The 18,978-nt window shown below is 38.6% G+C and overlaps 1 protein-coding gene across 1 annotated transcript in view; it reads right to left on the reverse strand.

Moving 5' to 3' along the window:
• Nucleotides 1-525: 525 nt before the first annotated feature.
• The window catches only part of LOC124169199, a 56,419-nt gene continuing 37,966 nt past the window's right edge, over nt 526-18,978 (reverse strand). Inside the window, exons 2-8 of the mRNA XM_046547716.1 lie at nt 17,391-17,484; nt 10,897-11,420; nt 6,835-7,149; nt 5,931-6,146; nt 4,910-5,174; nt 3,027-3,235; nt 526-1,010 (exon numbers count right to left, since the gene is read on the reverse strand). Of these exons, the coding sequence (XP_046403672.1) occupies nt 731-1,010; nt 3,027-3,235; nt 4,910-5,174; nt 5,931-6,146; nt 6,835-7,149; nt 10,897-11,039 (1,428 nt within the window). The 5' untranslated portion in view covers nt 11,040-11,420; nt 17,391-17,484 and the 3' untranslated portion in view covers nt 526-730. The remainder of the gene's footprint in view (nt 1,011-3,026; nt 3,236-4,909; nt 5,175-5,930; nt 6,147-6,834; nt 7,150-10,896; nt 11,421-17,390; nt 17,485-18,978) is intronic.

Genomic DNA, 18,978 nt, shown 5'->3' on the forward strand with positions numbered 1-18,978 from the left:
CATTATCATGAAAACCGAAGAAATAATGAATTATATAGTTTTAAATTCATTTTATGACACTGCTGATAACTCTCCTGATTTTTGAACTTAGCGGAAAATGGAATTTCTTATAGAAATGAGAAAATTCAAGCAAAAATAATTACAATCGTCGTAGTAAATCAATTAGGCCCTGTCACGTGTTCTGGAATTTTTAATTGGTTGAATGCGCATAAGGCGATTATGCGGAACTATAATGAATCTTGTTCATGATTACTGTGAGCCTAAAGCCATTTGATGAATTGGCTCCTCCAATGAAAACATAATCAGTACTACACCAGTGTTTCGGGTCAAAGTTGGGACCAACTGTCTCAATTGTGGAATGCATTAGGTATCATCTCTGTTTACGTTCATGATCGAAGTCTAAAAAAAATAATAATGTCGAAAAAGAAAATATATCTTCCGCTCTGAGATGATCGCCTTTTCATTGAATACATAAGTATCATTGAAGTTCAGTGAAAATATACGTTCAGTGAAGCTTTACGTCAGTGTTTTGGGTTGATGTTGGGACCAACTGCCTCAATTGTAGAGTAAATTAGTTAGCATCTCTGTTTACGTTCATGATCGAAGTATGAAACAAGAAAAATAATATTTCTCTTCCCCTCCGAAGTGATCGCATTTTCAGTGGTGGTAGAGGTTTTTATTTTCGTCGTAGTACGACTCGGGGGTGATGATTGTTTATTTCTTCGCCTTCTTATCTGACGGTTGGCACGGTGTACCATGGGGGCATCCACCTTCCCCTGTTGGAGCAGCCCGAAGCGGCGCAGGGCCTCAACCTGCCTCTTGTGGGCACCATGTCGTCCAGTCGGTCCTCGTTTATGACCACGAACGACGCTTTCCTCTTCGTGTCAGCAAACTTTGGTTCCCTTCGCCTCCGAGCGGGGCTCAGACTCGGGCTCCTTCGACCTATGTCCGTCTTAACCATCACGGTCGGCTCGTAACCTATGTAAGGACTTCGGAGAACCCTGAAGGCCCTGGAAGATAACGAGAGAAAATTACAAAAAAACAACTAAATGTATTGCTCAATATCGTCATAGGTGGATTTATGAGGAGGGGGGCACTGAGGCGCGTGCCCCCCCCCAGATGATTAAAAAATAGGCAAGATTTTTAATACGGTTATCATTAGGTTTGTTTTGTTTTGTGTATTACGAAGTCTTATTCATTTAATGTAATATTAATAACTGTCACATTATAATAAGAGAATATTTCGCAAAGGAATTGTTTTTATTCTCAAATATGAGAAGACCGTTTGCCTGTCATACCCTTGACCCCCACCAGAAAATGTCTTGAATATCGGTACGAAATATGCGGGCCATTGGTAAATGTTAAATCGGTTAAGTAACAAAATTCTGTCAATCCATCATTATGACTTGCAATGTTAAATTATGGACTAATAAATTCATTGCTGTAAAATTCATTGCTCACTACTGATATATATTTTAGTGATATGGGATTTTAAATTTCTTAAGAACTACACGGTCAAGATGGTTATTACTATTTACCGTCAAGAACCACAAAACATCTTATTTTCATATTTGGGTTAAAATGAATTAATCATCGATTTTGACCTTTAATTGAGCTAAAAATGATTATTATATATCAATTTTCTATTGAAGTGGCAATAATGGCATGTATTGGCATTAAAGCGTTACTTATTGTTTGTTAAGTCAAGACTAATAATGATTTTTACTAATAGTAGCAGTCTTTTTTCCGTAAAATGAAAACCATTTGCCTTTTAACCTTAATTATTATTTCATTAAATATAAAATTAAGTTGTCTTTAAACTTTCTTAGCTGAATAACCATCGGAAAATATTTTTGGGGGTTCTCCCTGAAATAAACCGACCGTTGATTTTTGTGAATTTTATATGTAACCTGATAATTATACGATTTATTAAATAACTTAACTTAGAAAATTAAAAGTGGCCAATTTTAAAATAATTCACGTAGGTCAATAAGATAAACATGCGTTGTTATGAGTAATACCCTAGATGGTGACTACGCACCATTTGTGTGAATTTCAGTAGAAGACATTATTATATGTATATAAATTATAACAGTCGTTATTACAACTGAAAATTTCTTGGTCCATAATTGCCAATATTAATGAATTTTGAAGGTAACCCGCGTCAAGACATGGTCATAATAGTGATGGAAACATCGATTTCTTTTAAAATCGAGTTTTAATAGTCAAAGATCGAGTCATGATCTTCGAATTTCGATCCAAACTCGATTTTTCAACTTCGATCATGGCCATTTCGTTTGATCTCAGCAGCTTTAATACCGGCCTATGATAACGTCATCCGTCCAACGCGAAAGCCGAAAAATTTGAAAAGGCACGCCCTCGATCATCAAGAAAGGATCTCAATCACTTGACTTTTCTCAAAAATTTTTGTGAAGCCAAATGGTTCAAAGCGGAGGTCCAAACCATTAATGTACGAGCGTTTTGTAAATTTTTACAACTAATAATTGTAGCTGGTATTATAAATAGATTTTTTCTACTAAAATGTGTCGTTTGAGATTTTTCTGAATAATAAATCATGTAAATTTAATAACGTATGATAAATATTTTTCTGTAAAAACTGTTTAATTTTATAGAACCGTCGATTTTTTCGATAAATCGATATTTTTATTCAAATTTATATTAATATTGAAAATGCGAGCTTATCATTTCGATTAAAAATCGATTCAATATACTCGATTGTTTCAGGCTTAACTTTGTGAAAATCCATTGTAAGCAATAAAAAGTTATGGTACTTTTTATTGTTTAAAAATCGATTGCTTGAACAATCGATTTTAACCGCCATATTTCTATCACTAGGTCATCAGCCCTGATGAGGTCTTCGGCATAGGTGAGGAAACGTTGGCCAACTTAATCTTGACGCAGGTAACCCCAAAATCCATTAATATTAACAACCATGGTGTTTTAAAAATGTTGAATATTCTCTTATCGCCCAGGTGACTGGCGTTTTTTTATGACCTTCAGCTCACCTGTATGGCGAGACGATCTCCTCCTTGACTTCGCTGGCGGAGACGGATCGCCTCCTTCGTCCGATGGGACGCGGCACGACCCTTGTGGGCGATTTTGACTTGGGTGGTGTTGAGTCTCCGCCCGAGTCGCTGTGCGGCAGAATGGAGTCTGGAGGCCGCAGAGTCGACGCCGTGGTCTCTGTCCTCTTGGGCGACCCATGCACGTCCACCTGATCAACAGATAAGGGTGAGTGAACTCTCATTTGTTCTTTTAGGTCATTGAAAATGAATTTCTATATAAAGAATCTGTTTATTGAGTATATTATGCTTAACTTCATATGCGTTCTACATTATTTGTTGCAATTCATTTTATAGTCCGAAAAAGGCTATTCGGGCTTCCAGCAGGGTGGTCTCTCTCCATTCTGCCGACATTTAGGAACACGAGTTGGGTTCCATCCTTAGGGCTAATGGTGAGTGGATGAAGTTTGCCAGCTTATATAGTCTTCAATTGGTTGTAAGGTCTAACGTGATTGGCCGGGAGGCAGCCAATCTTATTTTCCTAAGTGCCGGTTTACATAAATTACTTAGTGAATACCCGGCGTCACGGTTGAGGGTGTTACTTGTCAGCCGGATCTCGATAGATTCCTTTACCAGTCTTTCCCAGAAATTAGTACTACTGCCTTCTTTCAATTTCCATGTAATTTTTAGTTCTCCGGCCAAATTTTGATATTTTTTGAATTTTCTCTCTTTCCGTGGACTCAAAGTTGTGATTCAGTCGCACTGCTTCATCAGTTAAATTTAGCCAGGTTTAAAATATTATTTTTACTTTTTTCCCTCTCGCTAACTTGCAAGGATTCTTCACAGTGAACGGACCAAGTCAAGTTTATTTGTGGTTTGTCCAGTTATTCTACGGAAAAGAACCGTCGGACAATATGACTGGTGTCCACGATGAGTGATTTTTATGTTTTTGAGAGTACATTTTCCAAGTTTAGATTTTTTAAGATGCAGAACTTCACACGGTGTGATTCCTGTTGTTTTTTTGACTATTGGCATACATCCACCGGCTGCATTTTCCATATGCCTTTGATCTATGCAGCAAGTTCTGCATATTTATAAATTTTGGAGGTGCGTGATTTCAGTGAATTGAGGTTTAATGGCACTGGCGTAGCGAGGGGGGAGTTCCAGGGGGCCCGGAATTCCCCTCCCTCCCCCGAAATATAAAAACACAATTATTTTCCTTCATAAAAGAAAACAAAATCTTGAAAAATCATGAATTTACAAAAGATTTCTTTGATAAATGAAGATTTTTCGATCATGAAAATTGTTAAAATTAGTTTAAAACCCTCTACTTAGTACTTACTTTTTAAAAAAATTTCCTCCCTGGTTTTGGACTCCCCCGAACGAAATTCCTATCCACCCCTCTGTTTAATTGGAATTACAAATAGAATTTGAAAGAAAGAGACAGAAACATAAAAACAGCGTGGCGTGGAGATGGAATGAAGGCCGAAAACATATGGAAAATTTTCACCTATACCGGAAATCGAACCAAGGACATTCTGCTTTCCGGGCAGATGCTCAGACCACCAAGCTACCCAGGCTAATCTCATCTTCAGTGTTTTCGGCGGGGGTTTATCCGACCAATTCCCCCCAGATGTAGCCCAATGTGTTTCCCAAGAGATGGCTTTGGACGTAGGTCCCGCCACCAAGGAAGAAATCAACGCACACAGAAGAAGAAATTGAATTGAAGATTGCCCCACTCACTGACACTCAGACACACTGAATTGGATTGTCAAGTCTATAATTTTTATTATTATTATCATTATTATTGTTGTTATTATTACATTTGGTTTGAATTTTCAACTGTGGTATTTGCGAGAGATATTGCGAATAGTAATCGAGCCCACCTCATGGTCGTCCAGGACGTCGGGGTGTTCCCTAGGCGCGGGTGGTGGCGGCGCCACGTACTGGTCCCTGTACTCCGGTCTGGCGATGAGCTCCCCCTCCAATTTGAGTGATGACTCCCTCTTCACCATCTCCGCCCTGCGCCCGGCCTCCCCCGTGAACTTGGCCTTCACCTCCGTCTCCTCCGGCGTCACTGTCACCTCCGGCGGCTTGATCTGGCTCTCCGGCTTTCTCCTCCTCGGCCTCTCCCGCGGGAACGTCACGTATCTGCGAATTATTAGGCGAAAGTGTGCAAGACTTATCAGTTCCTAAGTAGTACTCGAATGGTCAAATAGGTTCTAGATACCCAAATAAAGAGAATAAAAGGTTCCTTTACCCTACGAAGATCACGTATTACTTTACAAGACCTAACCTTGCGCTGTATAAACGTTGTTTCTTGTTTATAGGCCCAAAAGTGTATAACTTATTACCTGATTCATGTCTGAAAGCAAAAAATAATAACGCAATTATGAAAAATATACAGTCTTGGTTGTTTATAATGCAAAGTATGGAGGATATTTTTCTATGATATAATACTATGTAATACATGTACGTACTTACTTCAATTCAAATGCTGTGCCTAAAATGTTTATATGTCAGCATGACCCTATGTAAATGATGGTAGCCATAAAACAGGTTGTCCTTAATGGCTACCTAAAGTTACTCCTTTTTATGTAATTAATTCTATTCTGTACTTCTTATTTTTTTGGAGTAATAAACAATTTATTTATTTATTAAAATTTACAGAGTACCCATATTGGTTATGCACTCTGATTACGTATGGCCATATCTAGTACTCATATAAGTTATCGAGTACCCATAAAGGTTATTGAGTTACTCACATAGGTTATCGAATACTACCAGGTTATCGAGTGCTCACATCGGTTAATCAAGTACTCACATATGTTATCGATTACTCCTAGGTTATTGAGTTAGTAATCTAGTACCTTTACTGGAGGATGTATTGCGCATGCTTACACGTACCTCTCTCGGTACTCGGGCATCAGGTAAGACTCCCCATTCTGCGTGGAGGCTGCCGCCAGCGACTCCTGCCTCTTCGGGGCCGGCTGTCTATCCGCTCCCTCGAGCCACACGTATCGTGATCTCACCTCCGAGGTCATCTCTTCGAAGTCTCCTTCTGGCTTCAGGTCTCCTGAAGGTTTGGAGCACCTCGGACGTTCCCTGGGGAAGTCCACGTACCTTTGAGAGAGAGGAGGGAATATTTTGTTGGTTAGCGACAATACTGTAGGGTCGAGACATGTGGATGAATCTCAACTCAAACTATGCTGCGCCTCTTTTAATAAGTCTGGACGGAATGGGGTGGTTCTCCCATATTTTTATTGTCTATTTTAAGGAATTTTTGAAATAACGATTCCCGTATTTTTTCCGTTTATTGATCCGTCGGCTACTTCTCGACGAAAAATCTGATATACATGATGATTAATATCACCATCATCATTAAGTTAATATATATAGTAGCCTAATAATGGTGTAGCAAAACAGGTGCCTTTAAGTTTATTTTGTGTGAATTTATTTAATGAAAGTTTGTCCGGCTGAGAAAATGAATGTACTCAATCAATGAAAAACGGATGTAAAGCGTGACCTGAAAAATCGAAAAACACGGATAATCGAGGATATAATGAATGAAGCCGTAATAAGGACATATTACGTCGTAATGTGGATAACACGTAGGATACGTATATTTGAATAAGTTTTTAGAAACATTTTTTCATCGAAATTATTTTTATAGTTTATTTAGTGTAGCCTTCAGAATATTATACCATATTTATTTTGCGGTAGGAGAAGAGAGCCCTAATAATCAGTAAAACGGATAATACACTGTCGGATAATCGAGATTTTAATATGCTAACCTATGCTTTGAATTTACCTTTCCTTGTACTCCGGCGTGTACTTGAACTCTCCTTCCGTCTCCTGGATCTTGAGGTCACCGCCCGGTTTGTTGGCCCTGGGCCTCTCCCGTGGGAAGTCCACGTACCTATCCTTGTACTCGGCGTTGAAGTACGTCTCCCCGTCCAACTTCAGTGCCCCCAAAGGCTTGCTCACCAGCGGCCTCTCCCTCGGGAAGTCTACGAAGCTCGATCTGTATTCCGGGTCGCACTGAAGCGGGCCGTCTTGTCGCAGCAGCTGTCCCTCCGGCTTCTCGATGCACGGCCTGTGTCGCGGGAAGTCGATGTAGCTTTCCCTGTGGATAAGAAGATGGGCTTTGACTGTCTTCATTTACGTTTTGCCCTATTAGTGTTATGCTTAATTTCGACCGTTAAGGGAAAATAGGGTCATGTAAAAAAATCTTCGTTCTTATTATAAAATCAGAAGAACTAAGCGTGATGGAGTGGAATTTTTCCATATTGAAAGAAGCACATGCAATTTTCCACGATTATAAACTTTTATTCCCGAGCTAGGCTTCAATGTTACTACATCATCTTCGAGGTAACTTTGTCATTTTCAATTGAAAATAATGTAGGAACATATTAAAACTTAGGTCGTAATAAATTTTACAATCGTGGATATTGCAAGCATTTATTTCTAAATTAACATAGTGAAATCGGCTTGCACTACATCTTAATCACCTCGAAGATGGTGTGGTAAAATTATAAAATTTATTACGGCCTAGGTTTCAGTGTTACTACACCATCTTCAAGGTTACTACCCTTGAAGGTTAGGTAATAATAAAATTTTACAATCCTGGAAAATTGAAAGTATTTATTTCAATATCAATCTAGTTAAATCTGCTTTTACTACAGCTTCTTAACCTTGAAGATGGTGTAGTAACATTGATACCTAGGCCGTAATTAATTTTATAATTTTGCTACACCATCTTTAATAATAAGATTTGAAAGACAATAATTGAATAAGATTTAGTAAAAGCAGATTTAACTATGTTAATTTTGAAATGAATACTTGCAATTTTCCACGATTGTAAGATTTATTACGACCTAAGTTTCAATGGTCCTGCATAACCTTCAATTGAAAATGATGGAGGTAACTTGAAGATGATGTGGTAACATCGAAACCTAGGTCGGGAATGAAAGGTCATAATCGTGGAAAATTGCTAGTGTTTCTTTCAATATGTTTTTAATATTCTTGTTATACTATCGTATAAAATCGTTTCATGCTTGATTTTGTGGAATATTGCTATATCCGAGATAAAAACACAAATGGTAATTTCCACACTATTTAATTTAACACTCAACGACCGACCATGGTTTCAACACTTTGTGTCATTTTCAAGGTAAAATGAAATGACTTGAAAATGACACAAAGTGTCGATACCATGGTCGGTCGTTGAGTGTTAAATTAAATAGTGTGGAAATTACCATTTGTGTTTTTATCTTGGATATTGTTATAATATGATTCCTCATGGTGACTTTAAAAAAAAATCCGAATTTTTAGGTGGGGGCTTGCGTATGAAAATCGAGTGGATTAAATATTTTGATATGCGTTCCGGAACCTAAACTTTTCGAAATGAAGCACCGAGTTAGGGCATGCTGGGGGCTGCTAAGGGAATGCATTTCACCGGCCATCATAAATATACACAGTGTTCAACTTCACAATAAATTTAATATCTTCAGTCCCGTCTTTATAATGCTCTCTGCGATTTTCGGAGGTCCTTCGCTAACTAGAAAATAGCGTTGCGCGGCCGATGAAGCTTTCCCTGAGAGTAATAAGATGGGCTTTGACTCTCTTCATTACATTTTGCACTAGTAGGGTATTGTGGGGGCTGTTTGGTGACTTTTAATTTGACCGACCTTTAAGAAACCAAATAGTGAACTCTACACTTAATTTAATATCTAGTGTCCCGTGTTTCTTCTGCTCTGTGCCATTTTCGCAAGTTCAGTGCCAGATATAAAATGACGTTGCGCGGCCGAAACCAAGATCGGTCGATTTTAAATTCGGTGTAGTTTACTTTTTTTTTGCTGCAATTTGAAGAATAAAAAAATTCCAAAAAGAAACGCCTAAAACGAATACTTGTAATTACTTTGATGTGGTTGATCGATAAAATTATGCATGTTAAGTTCCTTTTCTGTAAGTTCATTTTCAAGATTATAATGTTAAGAAAGATCTGAGGTTTTCCCGGCGTATGATGTTGTTGAAGTTATTTCTGGTTTCCCACCGGATAAGGATCCCTGCGGCCTCTTGACACCAGGGGTCTACCAGATTCCATGCGAATGCGGCCAGGTGTATGTCGGTGAGACAGGAAGGACTACCGCCACCAGGATGAAGGAACACCAGCGGCATTTCAGGCTCGGCCAACCCGAAAAATCCGCCGTGGCTGAGCACAGCATATCACGCGACCATGCCATTCGCTGGGAGAACACGAAGGTCCTGTGCCGTGTGGGACATATTCTGGGAAAGGCTGACCAAGGAAGCTATTTTAATTCGAACGACGACTAACACCATGAACCGTGATGCTGGTTACGCCCTAAGCAACTCCTGGAAACCGGTGGTTAAATACGTCAGCGAGGCCCGGGAAAAAAGGCGGGAAAAGGCGGACCAATCACAAGTCATCTGACTAGGAGCTCATACTATATAAGTGGGATCACTCAACGCAAAGGCAAGCCCTGATGACGATGGACGACACGACCATCGAAACGTCGGCTGAGATGGAGAACCTTATCCGGTGGGAAACCCGAAATAACTTCAACATTATAATGTTAAGTTTGAAATTCAATAAGCAGAAAACCAAGATGGGAAAGGGATGAAGTATTGAACAACGTCCGTCAAAGGAGAGAGTTTGCAGCTAGTGGAAATATTCATCTATGTATTTAGGGAGCTCTATTATTTCAGATGGATGGATGAAGAGCAACTGACATCAAGCGTCACATTCCCCATGTTAAGGCGATCCTTATGAAAAAAAGGCCGCCATTCTACTTCAAGGATATGAGAATGGAGACTAGGAATTATAATGAGAAAACACTCGTGTGAGCAGTGGCACTCTACGGATCGCAGCCATAGAGTCAAAGGAAAAGCCGATGATAAAAAACTGAAAGCCTTCGGAAAATTATATTTGCTGTGAAAGTCAAGTGGTGATTTTTTCCTCATCCTCTAAAGATTTGTAATTATTCTAAATCTGAACATCCTGCTCCCAGCATGGCATTTGTTTGGTGCTCCATAACTGAAACAATTGGTCTTTGTGTCATGAACTCAATTTTGCTCGTTGAGATGATAATTCACGAAAAAGTGAAATTTCGCAATTTGGCCAAAATTAAAAGTGCTGCAATCGGTCTGAAAATTGGTTTTTCGATGCATCTCGTGGCCTGGATTCGAAAAGTGACTATTAAAAAAAAACGATTTTTGACCATAACCCAAAAAGTAGAGGCATGGAGGCATTTGGCAACACTGTAGAAGATCGAAAATTTAATGTTTCGACAGTTTTTCCTAGGCTTTCAGATGCTTTCACAGGGCTGAATTCGATAAATTTTTGTCGTCTCGTTGACCTCAAAAGTTTGTATGAGACTGCCAGTCAGTGTTCGGAAGTGGATTCTATATTTGCCACGAATGTACTTGAATTCTATTCAGGCTATCAATTGAGTCGACTTAAATTTTCAATGATCAATTTGCATTTTGTTTTACCGTAAAGGTGAACTCTGGAAAATATCCAAATGAAAGTTAGTCGCACTTTTCCACGATTATTTAAAATGCTTACAACGCGTTTCGGGTCATACATCCGTCATCTGGTACGTGACTTCCAAGACAGTCTTGTACCAGATGATGGCTTTGTGAGCGGAACGCATAAAATAACTGTGAAAAAGTGTAAATACCTCTCATTTAAATACGTAGAACTTCCACTATATCACGCCTGAATCGGAATTCTGGAAATATCGAGAAAATTCTTGAGAAGTCTGGCAATATCAGGTTGATATTCGACTTTTCACTTTGCTAACACAAAGACTTGCTGAGATAGTGGACTTCTTCGCTTGTACCTCCTCACCTGTACTCCGCCTTGCACTCCATCTCTCCCTCCAGCGAGAGGTTGGTGTTCTTCCTCTGCAGTTCGGCCCTCCTCCCAGCAGGGTGCGCCACGTACTTGGCCCTGACTTCCGATTCCTTCTCCACGCTGCCCTCCAGTGGCATCAGGCAATCCTTCCGCTTGGCGGGCCGAGGTCTCGACCGGGGGAAGTCCACGTAGCACTCGCGATACTCCGGGGTAGCCACGACTCCTCCCGGCAGGCTCAGCGTCGTCCTCCGACGGGCTATCTTCGCGCGCTCGCCCGGCGTGCCCTTGTACTTCTCCAAGTACTCCGGCTTCCCCGCGAACTCTCCGCCCAATCGCAGCTCCGTGCACCTCCGCAAGATCTCGGCCCTTCGCGCGAATTCGTGCTTGACGTACTGGGAGCGGTTCTCAGAGAGGAGGGGCCAGCGATTCTCCGACGCCCAGAGGAGGTGGTGGCTCCCGCCGAGAAACGGTCGGAAGATGAGGATGTCGTCCTGTTGCCAGCGACGACGTCGGTGGCCCTGAGGAGAAAAGGAAGGGCGGGAGATTAAGCACTAATATTACAAATGAAGGAATTTGGAACATTTCACACGAAGCCAAGGGCGAACCCAGGATCAAAACTAGGGGGTTGGGGGAGGCAAGCCATGGTTGTTCAAGTTATAGGTTAGATTTAAGCATGGAAAAGGTGAATGAAATCATCATTTTAAGGAATCTGTAACAGTTCTTTATTAGTTTTTCAAATTATGTGCTTGGAAAAATATTATTTTCCTTAAAGACATTTGCGATTTTTTCTTCTAGGGGGTGGAGGGCAGCTGCCCCATCCTGCCCCTCGCTGGGTACGTCCATGCACGAAGCGTGTAATATGTACTTAAACAAGGATTACTGCTAATGTATCGATGACTTTCAAACTGGGATTTTCTCAAATTGTGCGGAAATTCCGCGGGAAAAAAATCATTCGCCTTGACCGGGTGTCTCTCCAATTGTGGTGCAGTGCGCATGACTTGGACTTCTAGTCACATCATATGCTCAGCAGTCCAGACCATCTTGTCTGGTTAAGCCCACAAATTTTCACGGTGAGGAATGATGTCTCGGTTGATCTGAAATGTGTTCAGTATAGGCTACGAAACGTCATCTTGAGAACAACTTCTACGCAGCTAACCTGAAAACCATAGAGAGGACTGCAACGCATGCATTATTTTATCAATACCTACGTCAATACTAGCTGGCTAAAGCACTGGACCGGAAATCGGGGGCTCCGGGTTCGTTTCCCGGTCAATTTTAATCAATAATTTCGGGTGACCCCGTTATAGCTCTCACTGTGGCTAGTCCCGGTAAACTAAAAAACGGGATATTCTCGTTAAAGTCGGATTAAAAAAAGCCATTCTATCATCTCTATTGCCTAATAATCGCCATTAAATCCTCTATATCACAGTAATTTAGTTTCTTGACTTATATTATGCAGTAAGGTGGGAAATATTTTGATTACGTTTTATGAAAACTTGACAGGTTCGGAAGATAAAAATTATGCCACGAATTTTAAACCTTGACTACTGATGTCAGGAGGGACCAAAATTACGTATGATGTTTAGGTCAAAAACACGCCATTATTAAACTTCAGAAACTTTTAACAATATTACAATGGAGGATTTCATTTTGGCGCTTAACAAGAATTGTCGCTATTGTATAGACGACCTTCAAAACGGGATTTTATCGTTAAAGTCGGAATAAAATTAAGACACTATATCATCTCTATTCTCTGATCATTACTATTTATCAATACAGGGTGTTTCTGGAGGAATCTGCAATACCTTAGGTGGTAGCAGGGGAGACAATTTTAAATCGAAATTCCTTAGTTACCGAGCTATGGCAACGCAAACATTTTGTCGGATGCACTTTGCTGTTACCATGAAAACGGCTTTTATTGGATATCTATCCTTTTCGACATTTTATATAATAATCTGGATTTTTAAGGACATTGAGTAATTAAGGTTGGACAAAAATGTGCGATTATAATAGTTTGAAGCAATTAATCTTGAAATGCGTGGGATTGCGCGATCAAATAGTTGATACTCGCTCAAATCTCTCGTTTGTTGAAGGTTAAAGATTAATTTTTCAGACATTTATAATCGCACATTTTGGTCCAATTTTAATCATTTAATGTCGTTAATAATCCAGAATATTGAATAAACTATCGAAAAACCGTTTTCATGGTAGTTGCAATGTGCACTCAAAGAAATATTTGCGTTGCTGTAGCTCAGTAACCAAGGAGTTAAGACCCCATGTTTATGAACAAAGAATGCTTAAAGTGGTCTCGCCTAACACCTCCTGAAGTATTACAGATTTCTCCTGAAATACCCTGTACAGTGGATTGCAAATTATAAGCTATTTTGTACAATTTTACGCATAATATTTCAAGGAACAGCTCACATTGCGCTATTAGACCTTAATTAATGACCATGTTTTCTTGTCATACGATTGAATTAAATTGGAACATCGAATTGAGTATTTAAAGCAATTGGGAATGGTGAATAACTTTACAGCAGGTCGAACAGCACCACGGTCGCTCCTGCTAGTCGACCGTGAGTGGAATTCAAACCGCAGTTCTGGTGGCGACTGAAGTTTCCACTACTACGGCTTGCCAGCGTAGAGTAATCGATTAATGAATCGTAATTTCATGAATGAATCGCTTATATGACCGCATATAGATCTATTCGGTGAAATAAAAATTATAGTCAACATTTAACCAATTTATTTTAAATGAAAAACAAACATAGTTTTCCGAGTTGTTCCCCAGTCGAAAAGTTTATGACGTTGTTAGGGATGTTATCGAAAAGACTATATGTTTTCAAATATTTTCATTGTAGAATTTCCTAATTTTCATTCTTTATTCCACATTTAAACTCACATTTTTTAAGATTTGTTTTTATTTGGTTTAACCATTTTTTTCTAATTGAAATACATTAATTGAGTCGTACCCTTGTCTATCGTTTTATTATTCACCCCCTTCAGGAAAAGTGGAAAGCTATCATAGGAACTCGTGCCATTCCATCGGTCACAAACCTATCATTATATCAAATCCGAGCGAAATCATTTTAATCCCTCGTTTTGGTCGCATGCATTTATTCACGAGCTCGTGGTGGCCCTCACTACGAGACGGTCGTCAGCAGAATTGGCGTAATTAGATTAAGTGGGCGACAAACGTGAATCGTGCCTCGGCTAAATCCTTTCTTTTCTAATGGGTCGAGAATCCACGAAAATTGACGACCATGAATGGAGATGTCACAGAACCGATTGCTGTTATTTCGTGGAAAACGAAAGGGAGAATCCAGTTGAAATCGATATCCAGCTGTACTTCTAGGAAGCTTCATCTGGGTGTATTGACGGAAGCGTCTCAACGAGAATTGTTGGACTTTTACGGACTATTTTCCCAGGAAACTCAACATAATATTTCAGTTTTTTTGCGTCGGTAATATGAAACGGGTAAGTTAATAAAGTTTCGGATTTTTCAAAATGAATAACGGGATTTAAACGATTTCTAATATTTATTACACAAAACCTATAGCTGTAGTTTTCAAACAGTTCTACATAAAAGCCTACAACTGTTCAATGTGACCACCATTTGATACACTTATACGGAGCACACGTTGTTGAGAGACTACAGAGTCCGCTTTTAAACTGTTAAACACCAAAAGGTTTGTGTTCGCTAATCGCCATCTTTGCTAACGCTTTCTAACGGATGGCGGCGGAAACATTGGGCGCACTTGCGCATTGTTGCAAACAAACAAAACTGTTCGAGTAGCTCTTTCATTTTATGGAGCATATATAGCTGCCAGTTAAGTGTAATAAGTATAATAAAACGCTAAAACTCCGCTATTTATTTGAAACTACCCAGTAGTATTGGAATACTCGCAAATAGTATAGATGTGGAATAGATTTGATGACAAATTTCAAGTCTTGTCGAGTCTTTTACGAACAGTTTTAGAACTTAAGTGGCCTTAATACACCCTCTCTACCGCATAATTTTCACTTTAAGGGTCATATTACTCTTGAAAACATCCGTAAAGATCTTGAAATTTTATAGTTTTGTACACTAACAGCCATTTTCAGCATTTGGTTTTATCTCAAGCTAACAATAAACATATAAGAATTTAAGTAAAGCACAGAAATACTTTCAAATTTGGGATTCAGAAAAACGTTGAATAAGGTCTACTTTATGTACCCTGAAAATTTGCGTTTGGTGGGCACACAATAAAAGTGTACCGCAACAATTTTCCTTGGCAACGGGAGAAAACAATTGGATTCAAATGATAACGGACAACAGTACTTGTTGACGTCGCGAAAATAAACTACAAATGGAGTCGCGTAATGAAAATAGTGGCGTTTGGTCGTTCGCGACGTCGCTCACGATTTTCGTCCCGAACACTTATCAATTTTGTAAATTTGATTTCTGAAGTAATGGCGTGTGTCGATGCTACCGATTTTTCTTTCTGACTAATTAATTACCCAGAACAATCATATATGAGTGGGTTGGAAGCCAAGGGGTATAAGAGATTTCTTTTTTCTATACACTGGTAAAGAAATTAGCTATAGAAAATAAACGAGATCAATTAGATATTCAGCAGTGCCTTTGGTATTCCACTTGATGTCATCAGAGAACTGAGACTCACTCGTATCTCTTGGCAACCAAATGCTATGTATTTCTTCTAACAATTAACTTTACCTAACTCTGTTGAGAATAAATCACTTGTACCCCTTGGCTTCTCACCCCATCATATATTATTGCAGAAAGGTTTTTTTCTACCATTCCTTATACGCTCCATTAATACTGCACCATCAGTGATAAATGATGTATCATTTTAAACTTCGATTTAGAGGCTTCTGACGAAAAATACATTCTCAATCTCAAATTGCATCATTTACCCATTAATTTGGCTTAAGTTTCGATTTTTCCATATCGATTACTCGCTCGCGGTATATCTACTCCACGCATATTTTATTCTTAACTTAAAAAAAAAAAGGTTTAAAAACTCATTAAATCCATTACTAAACCAAAGAAACGTAACGTAAGCAGGGAAAAATATTAGAAATAAAATCTAAGAAGTATGAAGAATGTTAAACGATCTCTTAAAAGAGGCATCTTGTGTAAATAACCTATAAGATAACGTGTATTACTAATCCATTACTAAACCAATTACTAAATCCATTGCTAAACCAAAGAAACGTAACGTAAGCAGGGAAAAATATTAGAAATAAAATCTAAGAAGTATGAAGAATGTTAAACGATCTCTTAAAAGAGGCATTTTGTGTAAATAACCTATAAGATAACGTGTATTACTAATACATAAAAAAATCGCGTAGAAATTATTCAAGATTTATTATCAACGGGCATGGACAACAAAAAATGAAAATTCGTAGTACGAAATGCACTGTAGCATTTTCTATAGTTTGCACTTTCCGTGATATTTATGTTTGTGCTACAGAAACTCATAAGCAAAAAGTTATAGACGACAACATTGTTACTTCTAGTATTGTCTTTAAATAAGTTCTGAAAATTGCGTGCCATTATTCAGTGGCACACGTCATGATCGTTCATACTGGTACCCAAAGCTCTCACTATATTGTAAACATGAAGCTTTGCAAGAAAACAAGTATAAAGATAATATTTTATTGTACAACTTCTTCTTTATTGAAAACCCAATTACTCCGTTTCCTCAACATACATATTCCCTGAATGCGTGAGAGTGCGAAATTTACACACGGGTTACCTTGTTGTGTGCATAATTTGTTTTAATTTGATTTTTGAAGTAATGACACGGGTCGTCGCTCCCCTTTCTTCTTTTATAGTAATAACCCAGGACGGTATTGTAATTTTTTACTAACTTTAATCAAATAAGCACTGGTTACAAACACAAATTACTCACGAAGAAAATATAGAGCAACGAAACGCACCATTCCTGCGCAAATCCCAAACTACACACAAATTGCAAGCATTTATATTAACACAAATTATAGACACAATTGTCCTGGGTAATTAATCACGATGTACAATCGGGAGCGACGAAGAGTACGACCGAACTCCTATATTTTTGAAATAAAAAAAAACAACCGTGGTAACTCTTCACTGGAAATTTTTATTGGTACGGCGCGTTTCAACACTGAAACAGGCGTCACTTTCAAGTACCTATTTTTCATTTCAACATAGATTTTCACATAGTTAAAGCAGAATCGATTGATTTCACCTCTATTTTTATTACACGACTCACTTTTTGTTCATTTTCGCTTCGTCTACAAGAATTTTTGTCCATTATTATTTGACTCCCATTGTTTACCCCTGTCGTCAAGGAGAATTTTTACAGTAGTAAATCCTTCCTATGGTAATATTACTAATATTTGATTGAAGGTGGTGTTCATGTGAATCAATATGCCTACAAAAGCTTGTAATCATTAACACATGCATGCATTGTGCTGGAAAGAAAGTAAATAAAAATTACCAGTGATTCCCCAATATCGATGAGATTGCTCTCCGTGGTGACTCCTCTGTCGATGGCTGGATCCGATACGGACTTCTCCCTTGCAAGATGTCCGCTGTTGATTTAAAGGAATTACATAAATATTGTAGAGGTATCCAAGTTATCATTCATGAATTACGGTTTTTTGTCATTACTCGAAGTTTACAAGTTCACACTGTCATTTTATATAATAAAAATTTTACCATTCTCAACTTTGGTGTTTGATGTTCGGGAAAATATATATTTTATAATCTTAAGATGGTTTCTTACGTTTATAAACTGAATATTTTTTCTTGTTAGAGAGTTATTTTCAAAAAAATCAAGTGGTCATCGCGTCGAAGTAAATTATTATTTGCTATTTATCCGAAAATATTATGTAACAGCTCCGTATTGCTGTATCTTCTGTAGTTCACCCTACAATATTCGATTTTTATGTATGGATACATTTCTTTTTCCTGGAGCATCTTGTTTTATCATATGCCATTAAATCTTAACTTAGAAGTTTCTGATTATGTACCTGATTTGAACCAATAATCGACTTCATGATTCGTAATTGTGCTGCTCTGAAGGCTATCATCAATGCATAGACACGAGCGGGCTATTTTGGGTATGTCGGAGTTATTGTGAGTGTGTTAAACTAATTGTTTCAAATGAAATTTCGGTAGAACCGGAGGAGAAAAATTAATCAAAACCCATAGTAAATGTCCGTATATGTAATGTGTAATATAAACGTAGAGGATTTATATTATTGAAAAATTAAAATTCCTGAAGATCAAACAATAAATATACTTGATTTGGCAAAGTTAAATTTTCCTACACTTTGCTTTGTGATTCCGAAACAGAGAAACTGACGATGATGGAGAGGCTATAGCTTGTGGTGCTTCAAAATGAGATCAAATAGAAAATCTGTACCTAAATATTGAGAAGAGACCATGATCGAGAAACCTGATAGGCGTCATCCATTAATTACGGGAGGTGATTTTGGCGATTTTTGAACTCCCCCTTCTTAGTGAGATATCGTGAGATTTGGCTCGACCCCCTCCCTCTAATCTAGCGTAAGAGTGTTCAAAATGCGTATTTTTAGTGTAAATACACCAATCTATGTTTAATTGTGTTGAATTTATTTTTATTGTTTATTTTATTTTAAAACCACCGAATACAGCTCATATTGGCTGTTTTAGATCGGGGTATGCAACAAATTTAGCAAGTGAACATACACGAACAACGATGCCCTAGACGGGGGAAATCTGCCCAGGCGGGACTCGAACCCACGACCTCTTGTTTGGCAGGCGAGGACGTTACCCCGCCGCCACCGAGGCCCGCAGACAATTTAATTAAAAAAGACAACTTTAAAAACAATTTTTATTTAAGATTAGTCAAGACTAGTATTTAATATTGCTGAGATCCTAGTCCATAATCACATTTTACACTGCTACACGGAAAAATAATAACGTGATTGTTACCAGGACCTCCCCCCTCACCCATGTGAGATTGGGTAAGAATCGGTTTGACCCCTTTCTCCCCCCTGAACGCCTCACGTAAGTAATGGATGCCCCCATACCAGTAATAG

This window comes from Ischnura elegans, chromosome 12 (assembly GCF_921293095.1).
Source record: "Ischnura elegans chromosome 12, ioIscEleg1.1, whole genome shotgun sequence".
NCBI lineage: Eukaryota > Metazoa > Arthropoda > Insecta > Odonata > Coenagrionidae > Ischnura > Ischnura elegans.